This window comes from Petaurus breviceps, unplaced genomic scaffold (genome assembly GCF_028583685.1).
Source record: "Petaurus breviceps papuanus isolate PSGF00001 unplaced genomic scaffold, PetGlider_PUasm1.0 90537, whole genome shotgun sequence".
Taxonomy (NCBI): Eukaryota; Metazoa; Chordata; class Mammalia; order Diprotodontia; family Petauridae; genus Petaurus; species Petaurus breviceps.
In genome coordinates, this window is record NW_027187271.1 from 1698026 (window position 1) to 1711226 (window position 13201).

General features: G+C 39.2%; 1 protein-coding gene across 6 annotated transcripts in view; it reads right to left on the bottom strand.

Moving 5' to 3' along the window:
• The window catches only part of STAG3 (STAG3 cohesin complex component), a 66081-nt gene that overhangs the window by 8457 nt on the left and 44423 nt on the right, over positions 1-13201 (bottom strand). For all 6 annotated transcript variants that reach the window (XM_069063276.1, XM_069063281.1, XM_069063278.1 and 3 more), the window contains one exon: positions 8941-9109. In XM_069063276.1, the coding sequence (XP_068919377.1) occupies positions 8941-9109 (169 nt within the window). The remainder of the gene's footprint in view (positions 1-8940; positions 9110-13201) is intronic.

A 13201-nucleotide genomic window follows, 5' to 3' on the forward strand; every position in this document is an offset into this window, starting at 1 on the left:
CCTGTGTGAGCAGGCACCCTGGGGACACTGGGGTGCTTGCTACAACACATGCCATCTTGGGGTGGGGGAGAGGCGAGAGATGGGGAGAAAATTTGTAACTCAAAATCTTGTGGAAATGAATGTTGAAAACTAAAAATAAATAAATTCTGAAGGAAAAAAAATGCTCTCTACCTCCAGATAGGGAACTGAAGGACTCATAGTGCAGATTGAAGAATATTTTTTCTTTCATTATTTTTCTTGTTTTTTGTTTTCACAAACCAGAACAGATGCATGGACATAGGAGAAGGCAAGACATTGGAGAGCAGTGTAGTTTGTCTAGAATACAGAGCACATTAAAAAAAAATAATATCGAAATAAAGCTGAAAAGGTAGACAGAAGTTAAACTGCGAATGACCTCACATATTAGACAAAAGAGATTGTATTCTGTAGCTCCAATAAGTAAAGTTACTTTGAAAGGATCAGTGTAGGGAGGAGTTTCTGGGAAGATGGCAGAGTAGGTCAGAGAATTCCAAGATCTTCAGATTTTCTCTATAAACAGGACAAAATAGCATCTCAGGGTGTACACAGAGAAGCAAAAATAAACAAAAGTTGGGGTAGAGCAATGGTCCTCTTGGGACAATTGGAGAAGATCCAAAGGAAAGACCCCAGGACAGAGGCTGAGCCTGAGTGAAGTGCAAACAACTCCAGGCTATTTCCTCCAAAACAACAAACAACAAGCACTGGGGTCAGCTGGGCTGGGAAGTAACCTCAGCTTTAGCCACAGGAATTTTCACCCCATAGACAGTGTGGGGGTCAGACCCTCTGCTTCAGAGTGATGCCAGGCCAAACTGTGTTCCCAAAATGAGGTCCCAGGTTGAAGCTGAAGGTGAGAAATAAGCAGCACACTTCATGAGTACAGTAGTGGGGCAGGGACACTGCTGGCTGTGGGCATTTATAGAAGAGCTAAGTTTTTGGTTTCAGTTGCAGGCCAAACGGGAAAATTGAAGGTTACAGCCACTGTGGGGTCCTCAGCAAGAGCATTTTCAGCATAGTGTGCTTGGGGGCCTTAGCTGGGGGTTGGAGGAGGAAAGGAGTGCAGAGACTGGGCCCTGGACAAAGTTCAAAAAAATAAGGACCTGAGACCAGAGGCAACACTTTAGCAAGCTGCTAAAAATAAAAATAAATAAAATGAGCAAGCAAAGAAGAAAGAACCCAATCACTGACAGCTACTATGGGAATAGAGAAGACCAGAGTCCATTTTCAGAGGATACAGAGCAACAAAAAGCCTCTCCTACCTCAAAGAGTATCAAATGGTCACCTGTCCAAAAAGAGTTCTTGGAAGAACTTAAAAATCAGATAAGAGAGATTTAGGGGAAAAAAAGAACAATCCAAGAAAACCAAGAAAATTATGACTTCGTTGACTTCTTTTGGTTCCATGTTTTGATCCTTTTTGTCCCCAAAAAAGGATTCTATGGTCTTATTATGCTTCCTCTGCTTACTCATCTTGCCAACCAATTACTTGACTTTTGAGCTCACTGCCATGGTAGAACTCTGCTTCCAGAGTGGAGAGAACTGTGTTCCAAATTGCTGGGGCTTTCACAAATGTTGTCAGAGCTATGAGGAGGGCACCCTCTCTACAGATACCTCAAGCTCTGGCACACTGGCCACACACCCCAGGACCACCACCCAAGACCGTGATCCAGATCCAAGCAGGTCAAAGTAAAAGTGATTACCCTCTAAATGGTTGCTTGGTGCCCCTACGATCTGCAGGCCAAGAGCTCTGGAGGCAGCCACATGGCAGCAGTTGCAGCTGCTGTGCCTCCACCACCTGTGGAGGGCAGGGGCTGGACCATGCTCTTCTGTCACTCGGTTCCAACAGAGTTCCCCACTGACCTTTTACTTTGGTGTTTATGGGTTGAGAAGTCTGGAAACCGCCACAGCTGCTGGTGATTCCCTCTCCTGAAGTCTGCTCTGGCCAGTCTGTGCCACTGGTTGGGACCGACCCAGATCTCAGACTGCACAGCTCATGCACTCAGCTCCTAGCTTGCTGTGATCCTGCCAGCCTGATGGGCTGCCTTCAGTGGGAGATGTGTTTCTCTCTGTCACTTTGTGGGTTCTGTAGCTCTAAAATTTGTTTAGAGTCATATTTTACAGGTATTGGAGGTGGTTGGAGACGGAGCTCAGACAAGTTCCTGTTTTTACTTTGCCATCTTGGCTCCACCCCCCACCAAGAAAATTATGAAAAGAAAGTCAACCAACTAAAAAGGAGATCCAGAAGAAGACAACTCTATGAAAACTAGAATTGGGCAAGGGGAAGCAAATGACATTGTAAGATTTCAAGAAATAATAAAACAAAATAAAAAGAATGAAAAAATAGAAGAGAATGTGAAACATCTCAAGAAAAACATCTAATCAGGAGAAGAGATCAAAAGGAGAAAACATAAGAATAATCAGACTACCTGAAACTACAATCAAAAAAAGAAGCTTGATATAATAATACAAGAAACAAATAAAAGAAAATTGCCCTGAAGTTTTAGAACAAGAAGGGAGAGTAAAAATAAGAAAAAAATTCACCTATCACCACCTAAAAGAGATCCCACAATGAAAACCTACAGGAATATCACAGTCAAATTCCAAAACCCCCAGGTTAAGGAGAAAATATTATGAAAAAAAAATTCCAATATTGTGGAGTTACAATTAGAACTACACAAGACCTAGCTGCTGCTACACTAAAAGAGGAGAAGAACTGGGGTTGTGGCCAAAAAATAACTTGCCCAGCAAAGATAATTATAATCCTGAACAAAAAAAAAAAGGCTATTCAATTAATTGACAGGACTTTTGAGGACTTTGTTGCAAAAAGATCAGAATTTAATAGAAAATTTAACATACGAGATCCAGGAGAAATAGAAGGCAAACATCAACCACAAGCTGATCTAATAAGGGACAAACTATTTACTTTTTATAAATTGAAATACAAACCGTATGCTTAAGATTGTCATTAGTAATTGAGGAGTTTGAAAGAAAGGCTGGGAAAGAGCTGAGCATGATATAGTGATTCTAAAAAGCAAAACTGTGTAGGAAAAGGTAAAAAGAGCAATTATCTCATATAAATGAGGCACTAGAGGAAGAACTGATAGAGAGGAATCATATGATTATATAAATAGATGCAGAAAAAGCATTTCATGATGTATTAACACTCATTTCTTTTAAAAAACACTTGAAAGTACAGGCATAAAATGGACTTTTCCTTAAGTTGATAAGAAGCATTTACCTAAAACCATTAGCAAGCATTACTTATAATGGGAATACTAGAAGCCATAGTCCCCAATATTACTCAGTATTGTATTGGAAATCCTAGCAATAGCAATAAGAGAAGAAAAAGAAATAGAAGACATAAGAATATGGAATGAAGTAATAAAAGCATTGCTTTTTGCAGAGATATGATGATATACTTGGAAAATCCTAAAGACTCAACTAGAAAGTTAACTGAAATAACTGATAATTTCAGCAAAGTAGTAGGATATAAAGTAAATCCATATAAATCATTAGTATTCCTCTATATTACCAATAGGATACTGCAGAAACAGAAAGCTAGAGTTACCCCACTTAAAATAATTCTAGACAATATAAAATACCTGGGAATACACCTGCCAAAACAAACCCATGATCGATGCGAACTAAACCATACAAAACTTTGTATACAAATAAAATCAGATTTAAATAAATGAAGAGATATTAATTCTTCATAGGTAGGCAGAGCCAATATAATAAAAATGACAATTTTTACGAAAATTATTCTATATATTCAATGCTGTCCCAATTAAGTTACCAAAAAAATTATTTAACTGAGCTAGAAAAAAATAACAAAATTCATTTGGAAGAACAAAATATCAAGACTACCAAAGGAACTAGTGGGAAAAAATGTAAAGGAAGGAGGTTAGTAGTACCAGATCTTAAACTGTATTATAAGGCAGTAATTATCAAGACCATCTGGTAATGGCTAAGAAATAGAAAGGCAGAGTAGACATACAACCTACAGCAGCAAACAAATATAGTTACTGAGTGTTTGACAAGTGTAAAGATTTAAGTTGTGGGGATTCATTATTTGTTAAAAATGTTGGGAAAGTTGGAAAGCAGTCTAGCAGAAATTGGGTATAGACCAATATCTTATACCATTTACCAAGATAATGTCAATGGATACATAACCTAGATATAAAAGGAGATATTACAAGAAAATTTAAAGAACATGGAAAGTATTGCCTACCAGACTTGTGGATAGGTGAACAATTTATGAAAAAAAGATAAAGAATGTTGTAAGATGTAAAATGGATAATTTTGATTATATTAAATTTAAAAGATTTTGTACAAATAAATGGAAAAATGTTTCCAAAATCAGATGGAAAGCAGAAAATCAGGGGAAAAAATGTTACAGACAGTTCCTCAGATATCAGTTTCTCATATCTCAAACACATAAAGAACTTTGTCAAATCTCTAAGAATATGAGTCTTTCCCCAACTGATAAATGGTCAAAGGATATGAACAGGCAGTTTTCCAATGAAGAAATCAAAACAATTTACAGTCATATGAAAAAATGTTCTAAGTCATTACTGATTAGAGAAATGCAAATTAAAACAACCTTGAGACATCATTTTACACCTATTGGCTAAAACAATAGAAGGGGAAAATGACAAATGTTGACAAGGATGTGGAAAAAAATGGGACCTCAATTAATTGTTCGTGGATCTGAGAGCTAATTGAACCATTTTGGAGAGAGATTTGGAATTATGCCCAAAGAGTTATTAAACTGCCTATACCCTTGACCCCGCAATACTACTATTAGATATGTTTCCCAAGATGATTAGGGAAAATGGAAAAGAACCTACATGTTCTAAAATATTTATAGCAGCATTCTTTGTGGTAGCAAAGAATGGGAAAGTGCAGGGATGCCTGTCAATTGGGGAATGCCTAACAAATTGTGGTATATGTTCACTACTCTGCAATGCAAAATGATGAGCTCAATGATTTTAGAAAAGTATGGAGAAACCTCCACAAAATAATGAAGAATGAAATGAACAGAACAAAGAGAACACTGTATACAGTAATAGCAGTACTGTTTTAAAAACAACTCTGACCAATCAAGTCATTCTACTATAAATATTCAAACTGGGAGGTGGAGCCAAGATGGTGGCATAGAAGCAGGAAAACTCTGTATGCCCCTTCCATAACCACCTCAAATACCTATAAAAAAATGACTTTAACAAACTTTAGGGCTACAGAACCCACACTGGGACAAAGAGAAACAAACCTCCTGCTAAAGACAGCCTGGCAGACCAGCAGAAAGGGTCCACTGCATTGAACTGGGAGCCAAGCCTAACCTCGGGTGAATCCTTGGTTTTAGCCCCAAGGCAGACCGACCAGACATGGCTAGAGGAATGTCGGGAGAGTGGACGATCAGCAGCTGTGGTGGTTTCAAGAATTATCAACCCATAGATGCCAAAGACAAAGTGAGAGGTCAGTGGACTTTGGGAATACAGAGTCTAGGAGTGAGGTCCGGCCTCTTCCCCCCCAAGGGAGAAGCAGCTGAGGAACAGCAGCTGCTGCCTCATGATTGCTTCAGAGCTACTGGCCTACAGATTGTAGGGGGACCAAGCGACCAGCCCGACGAGTAATCATTCTTGCTTTAACCTGCTTGGATCTGGATTGCTGTGTAGGGTAGAGGTCCTGTTGTGTGTGACCAGTGTGCCAGAGCCAGTGGAGGCTTCTCAGAGGGCACCCAACTAAGAGCTTTGGCAGCTAAGAAAACCCCAGCAATTCGGGACAAAGCTCTCCCCTTTGGAAGCAGAGTTCTATCTACTGTGGCAAAAAGCTCAAAAGTCAAGTGTGGCAGTCAAGAGTGGCAACATGAGCAAACAAATGAAGCAAAGCAAGCACAGCAATCTGATTTTGGATTCCTTTTTTGGGGACAAAAAGGATCAAAGCCTGGAACAGGAGGAAGACAACAAAGTCAGAACTCCAGCACCAAAAGCTTCCAAGAAAAATATGAACTGGTTTCAGGCCACAGAGGAGCTTAAGAAGGATTCTGAAAACCAAATAAGAGAAGAGGAGAAAAAATTGGGAAGAGAAATGAGAATGATGCAAGAAAGTCATGAAAAGAGAGTCAACAGGGGGCGGCTAGGTGGCACAGTGAATAGAGCACTGGCCCTGGAGTCAGGAGGACCTGGGTTCAGATCCAGCCTCAGATACTTAACACATACACACACACACACACACACACACACACACACACACACACACACACAAACTAGCCATGTGACCTTGGGCAAGTCACTTAACCCCAATTGCCCTCCAAAAAGCAAAAAAAAAAAAGAGAGAGAGAGTCAACAATCTGACTGAAGAAAGTAACACCTTAAAAAATAGACTAACTCAAATGGCAAAAGAGGCCCAAAAAGGCAATGAGGAGAAGAATGCCTTAAAAAGCTGAATTTGCCAGATGGAAAAAGAGCTCACTGAAAAGAATCATTCCTTCAGAATTAGACTGGAGCAAATGGAAGCTAGTGACTTTATGAGAAATTAAGATACTATTAAACAGATCACAAATGAAAAAATACAAGGCAATGTGAAATACCTCACTGGGAAAAAAACCAATGACGCAGAAAATAGATCCAGGAGAGAGAATTTAAAAATTATTTGACTACCTGAAAGCCATGATCAAAAAAAGAATCTAGAAATTATCCTTCAAGAAATTCTCAAGGAAAATTTCCCTGATATTTTAGAACCAGAGGGCCAAATAGAGGTTGAAAGAATCCACCAATCACCTCCTGAAAAAGATCCCCAAAAAGAAAACTCCTAGGAATATTATAGCCAGGTTCCAGAATTCCCAGATCAAGGAGAAAATGTGACAAGCAGCCAAGAAGAAACAATTTGAATGTTGTTGTAACACAATCAGGATAACACAAGGTCTGGCAGCTTCTACACTGAGGGATCGAAGGGCTTGGAATGTGATATTCTGGAGGGCAAAGGAGCTGGGATTAAAACCAAGAATCATCTACCCAACAAAATTGAGTATCATGTTTCAGGGGAAAATATGGTCATTCAGTGGAACAGAGAACTTTTAAGCATTCTTGATGAAAAAACCAGAGTTGAATAGAAAAGTTGACATTCAGATACAAGACGAAGGAGAGGCATGAGAAGGTAAATAGGGAAAAGAAATCATAAGGTACTTATCAAAGTTTAACTATTTACATTCCTACATGGAAAAACAATAACTGTAACTTATGAAACTTTTCTCAGTATGAGAATAGTTGAAGGGAACATATATGTATACATACGCATATATATAGGAGGGTATAAGGGTGTTTGAATACACATGTGAGTGTGTGTATATATGGGTACAGGTATACATAGACAGAGGGCACATGATCAATTGAATAGGAAGGGATGATCCTTAAAAGATGAAATTGAGAGGTGAGAGAGGAATATAATGAGAGGAGATGGGGAGAGACAGAATGGGATAAACTATCTCATATGGAAGAGGCAAGGGAAAATGGTTACAATGGAGGGGAAGAATAGGAAGGCAAAAGGGTAAATCAACCTTACTCTCATTGAATTTGGCTTAGGGAGGGAATGACATACACACCAAATAGGGTATCTCATCCTACAGCAGAGTAGGGGGGAAGAGGATGAGAGGGGGGATGATGGAAGGGAGCACAGGTTGAGGGGGAGGAAGTTAGAAGTACATACTTTTGAAAAGGGACAGGGTCAAAGTAGAGAATAGAACAAATGGGAGGCGGGACAGGATGGAGGGAAATACAGTCAGTCTTTCACAATATATCCACTATGGAAATGTTTTGCATAGCTACACATATACAATCTATATTGAATTGCTTATCTTCCCAGTAAGGGTGGATGATGAGGGAGAAAGGGAAAGAATCTGGAATTCAAAGTTTTAAAATCAAATGTTTTAAAAAATATATTATTATTGTTGTATTATTTATTTTACATGTAACTGGAAAGATATACAGGCACTAGGGTATAAAGATCCATCTTGCCCTACTAGAAAGTCGGAGGGGCAATGGGGGTGGATATAGGAGAGAGACTGGGGGAGGAGGTATACAGTGGGATCACTGTTTTGGGGTGGTGGGTAGGGGAAAGACAGGGAGAAAATTTGTAACTCAAAATCCCGTGGAAATTAATGATGTAAACTAAAAATAAACATTTAAAAAATATTCAAATTAACCTCAAAGATCCTATGAAGTAAAAAGCTGTTTGAATACCGAAAGGAATAATGTTATAGTGTAGGAAATGATAAGCTGGTAGATTTAGAAAAACATGAAAAGACTTGGACTTATAGAAGAAGATGCTATCTACCTTCAGAGAAACATGATAGGAAGTAATAAGCATGGTATGGTCTTGTATTTATGTGTATGAGTGGATGTGTGTATGTTTATACACACACACACATACTTAAGTGTAACCTTTTTTAGGATGAGGGGAGAGGGCAAGGGGAGGGAATAAAGTAAAAAGTGCACAGCAGAGAATTAAAAAATCAACAAGGAAGCAAAGCTGGATGGCTTTGAAAACAATGTGTAGTATTTATTATATATGTTTTCTTGAAATGGAAATTTATTGTTTTATACTGAATCCTTTCTTATGGTCTACTGTGTACATGGCAGTGTTGGTTTTTTTTTTCATTTTTCTTATTTTATATTTACGTGTAAAATTTTTAAAAATTACAAAAAAAAAGAAAGGATCAGTGTAAATCTGGAGAGAAGATAAATGGATTTGTGAAAAGAAGATCTGAAAAAGGCAAAACAGGCAAATAAATAGAAAGTTAAAGTGAGACCCTACAGTACAGGATAATTGTGGGATCATGAGAGAAAAGCTCATAAAAGATTAGACAAATGGCAAGCCACAGAGAAACTGAGACCAAGATTTAAGTAAGCCCTCTCCCCTAGTCCTCACCTTTGGGTAAATTCTGATGCAGAGTCCTCTTCTTCATCCTTTTGTCTCCCAAGGAAATACCTCCCTTTCACAGTTGTAGAGGTGAATATAGGAGTCTGTGGAACACTGCTTAGAAGTAGGCTCTGTTCCTGAGGTGGGCAGAAATGCTCTTGACCTTGCTTGGAAGTGGCTGTAGAGACAAATGCATCCATTTCTAACCCAGAGGATTTGTATACAAATCTTTTAAGCTTTCTCGAGGCTTACCCTAGTTTATTTTTGCCCAGGACAGGGTCATCATGATAGAGGGACTAAGGGAAAGACAACTTCCATGACTTCAGAGTGATTCCATCCATATCACCAGGGACAGGATGAAGTGCTAATACACAGTGTGAAGTGGGATTGTGGAAGTGTATTTAGCATTAAGGACTTTTTTTAGTCCTTTCCTTCTAAGAGCTCACATTTCAAACGGGAAGAAAAATGTCAGGATTTAAAGGATGGGGGTAAAACATAACTCCTTGCCTCCTATCAGAGACGTGAATGAATGAATGAAAAAAATTTCTTAAGCACTTACTATTTCAAATTTATCCTGCCCATATCTAGTTTGTACATAGCTGTTTTCATTCCCATTGGACTGTAAGATCCTTGATAACAGGGACTGGGTTCATCTTTTTGTTTTCCTTTTCCTTGTATCCCTAGTGTTTAGCACAGTGCCTGGTACATAGGTGATTAATAAGAGTTTGGTGACTGGATGACTGACATTTATTACATGATGGCCTAAGAAAGAACTCAGTTGGGAGAGGGAGAGGAGGTCATGGTAAGGATAAAGAACAGGTAAGGATGAAGAGGTGATAAAGCAGGAGGAAAATCAGAATGATAGATTATGATGAGGCAAAAGAATTCAGAATTCACGAACTCTTAAATCATTAGTTACTTCCATTAGTCTTCTAGTCTTCTTTCTGTAACCTAGCACAATTAACTATCTTTTCATATCTTAATTGTTTTATATCTCTCAAAGGACCCAGCACAATGGTTTACACACAGAAGGTCAATAAATAATCAGCATCACAGAATTTAAAGCTAAAAAGAACCCTAGAGATCCAATCAAACCTTTTCATTTTTAAAGAAATTAAGGGGCGGCTAGGTGGCACAGTGAATAGAGCACCAGCCCTGGAGTCAGGAGGACCTGAGTTCAAATCCAGTATCAGATACTCAACGCAAAAAAAATTGCTGTGTGACCTTGGGCAAGTCACTTAACCCCAAATGCCTTCTAAAAAAAAGCCCCCCCCAAAAAAGAAATTAAGGTCGAGGGCCCTAACGAGGCCTAATCAACATGGCATCAAGGTAACCCACCAACTCCAAGGGCCATTGCCAGGCCTATCACTGCAGGGCTGGAACTAGATGGAAAAGGGTAAGAGTCAAATGCAGGGCCCCTGGCAGTGGCAGCAGCTACTCCTGGGACTACTAACCCAAGCATGGAAATTTAAAAAGCCCCTATCTGGACTTCCAGGGACCAGGATGGCAGAGTGAACCCCGGCTGCTCCACTCCCCCCCAGACCCTGAAAACATTGCCCCAAAGCAAAACTTTAAATAGTAAAGGCTTGGGAAACCTAGAGGAAGGATGTGGCTAGGGACCTGCCTCAAAATGGGTAAAAAGCAGACTGCAAAGATAAAGACTCTGGAGTCCTACAATTGTGAGAGGGAGGAACCAAATTCATAGGGAGACAGTGTTGACTCTACACCTACAGCTGAAGCCTCAACAGGGAACTGGTCTCAAGCACAGAAAGCATTCTTAGATGAGCTCAAAAAAACCCTTTGAAAACCAAATTGGAGAGATAGAAGATAAAATGAATAATTCTTTTAAAATCAAAACTGTAAAATTAGAAAAGCATTACAATGAAGAAAACAGCTCCTTAAAAAGAAAAATGTGTGATATGGAAAAGGAGCTTCAAAAACTAAAGGAGGAAAATAATTTGCTAAAAACTAGAATCAACCAAATTGAATTGAATTGAACTCTATGAGGAACCAAGAATCAGTCAAACAAAACATCAAGAATGATGTTTTAATGGTGTTTAAAAAATTAGAAAAAGAGGTAAAATATCTCAAATGGAAAAATAACTGACCTAGAAAACAGATCCAGGAGAGATAATTTGAGAATCATAGGCCTACCAGGAAATCATGATGAAAAAATGAGCCTGGACAACATCTTCCAAGAGCTCATCAAGGAAAACTGCCCTGAGATACTAGAACCAGAGGGTAAAATAGAAAAGGAGAGCATCTACTGATCACCTCCTGAAAGAGATCCCAAATTGAAAAGTCCGAGAAATGTTGTAGCCAAACTCCAGAACTATCAGGTAAAGGATAAAATACTACAAGCAGCCAGAAGGGAAACAATTCAAATATTGCAGAACCACAGTGAGGATTGCACAGGATCTGGCAGCTTCTACACTGAAAGATCGGAAGAATTGGAATATGATTTTTTGCAAGGCAAAAGAGCTCAGGTTACAACCAAGGAACACCTATCCAGTGAAACTGAACATATTCTTCCAGGCAAGGAGATGGTCACTGACCTATATAATGGATTTCCAGACCTTCCTGATGAAAAAGCCAGAGCTCAACAGAAAATTTAACCTCCAATTATGAGACGCAAGAGAGACATAGAAAGGTAAATAAGGAAAACACACACACACACACACACACCCTGTTATTTAATAAGAGCAAACTGTTTGCAGACAAATAGAGGGTGTGGGTATAAATTACACAAAATGACAATTAAAAAAACCTTTTTAAGGGCTGCAAAGGGACTGCAGTGGAAGAAGAGGAAAGAATGAAGAAGAAAAGAGTAAATTATGCCACACAAAGAGGCATAAAAACAATATAATAGAGGGCAAGAAGGGAGGGAGATGAGCATTATATAAGCTCATATATATAATATATATATATGAGCATATATATAATTATATATTTCCCTCATTGGTTCTGGTGCAAGGAGGAAATAATACAACCACCTAAGTATAGGACTCTATCAAGAAGAGACACAAAACGAATCATAATAGAGGGAAAGAGGGAAGGGAAAGGAACATTGCACGAGATCTGTTCTTGTCAATCTTGGTTCGAGGAAGAAATAACATAGTACATTAAGTATAAAAATCTATCATATCCAACAAGCAGTAGGAGGGGGGGATGACTAAGAAAGGCGGGGAGGGGTTAGAAGGGAGGGAAGAAGTAAGGGGGAAGGGGAGGAAAAGGAAGGAGGGCTGATAAGAAGGGAATACTGAGGGAGGGAGTGGTCAAAGGGAAAACGCTTTTTTTTTTTTTAAAGCAATCGGAGTTAAGTAATTTGCTCAAGGTTACAAGGCCAGTTATTTCTGGGTGTGGTGCTGAGTGTCTGAGCCCAGATTTGATCCCCATGTCATCCCGACTCTGGGGCTGGTGCTCTTACTCGCTGAGCCACCTGGCCGCCCCTAAGCAATTGGGGTTAAGTAACTTGCTCAAGGTTACACAGCCAGGTGTTTCTGGGTGGGTACTAAGCGTCTGAGCCCGGGATTCAATCCCCAGGTCATCCCAACACTGTAGCCGATGCTCTTACTAGCTATGCTACCTGGCCACCCCAAAAGGAAAACTCTCAAGGAGGGAAGGGAGAAAGGGAGAAAAATAAAAGCATAAACAGGGGAGGGAATAGGATGGAGGGAAAGAGACAGATAGTAATCATAACTGTGAACATGAATGGGATGAACCATAATCCTACAATACGCTGTTTACAAGAAACACATCTGAAACAGGGGGATCATCTGAAACAGGAGGATACACACAGGGTAAAGGTAAAAGGCTGGAGTAAAATATATCAAGCCTCAGCTAAAGTAAAAAAAAGCAGGGGTAGCAATTCTTATCTCAGACAAAGCAAAAGCAAAATTAGATCTAATTAAAAAGGATAAGGAAGGAAAATATATCCTGCTAAAAAGCATCATCAAAAATGAAGCAATATCATTACTAAACATCTATGCACCAAGTGGTACAGCATCCAAATTCCTAAAGGAGAAGTTAAGGATGTTAGAGGAAGAAATAGATAGCAAAATCATAATAGTGGGGGAATTCAGTCTCCCCCTTTTTGAGCTTGATAAATCTAACCTCAAAATAAACAAGAAAGAAGTTAGGGAGGTAAACAGAATCTTAGAGAAGATAGATATGGTAGACCTCTGGAGAAAACTGAATGGGGATAAAAAGGAATATACCTTCTTCTCTGCAGTACCTAGCACATATACAAAAACTGACCATGTAGTAGGGC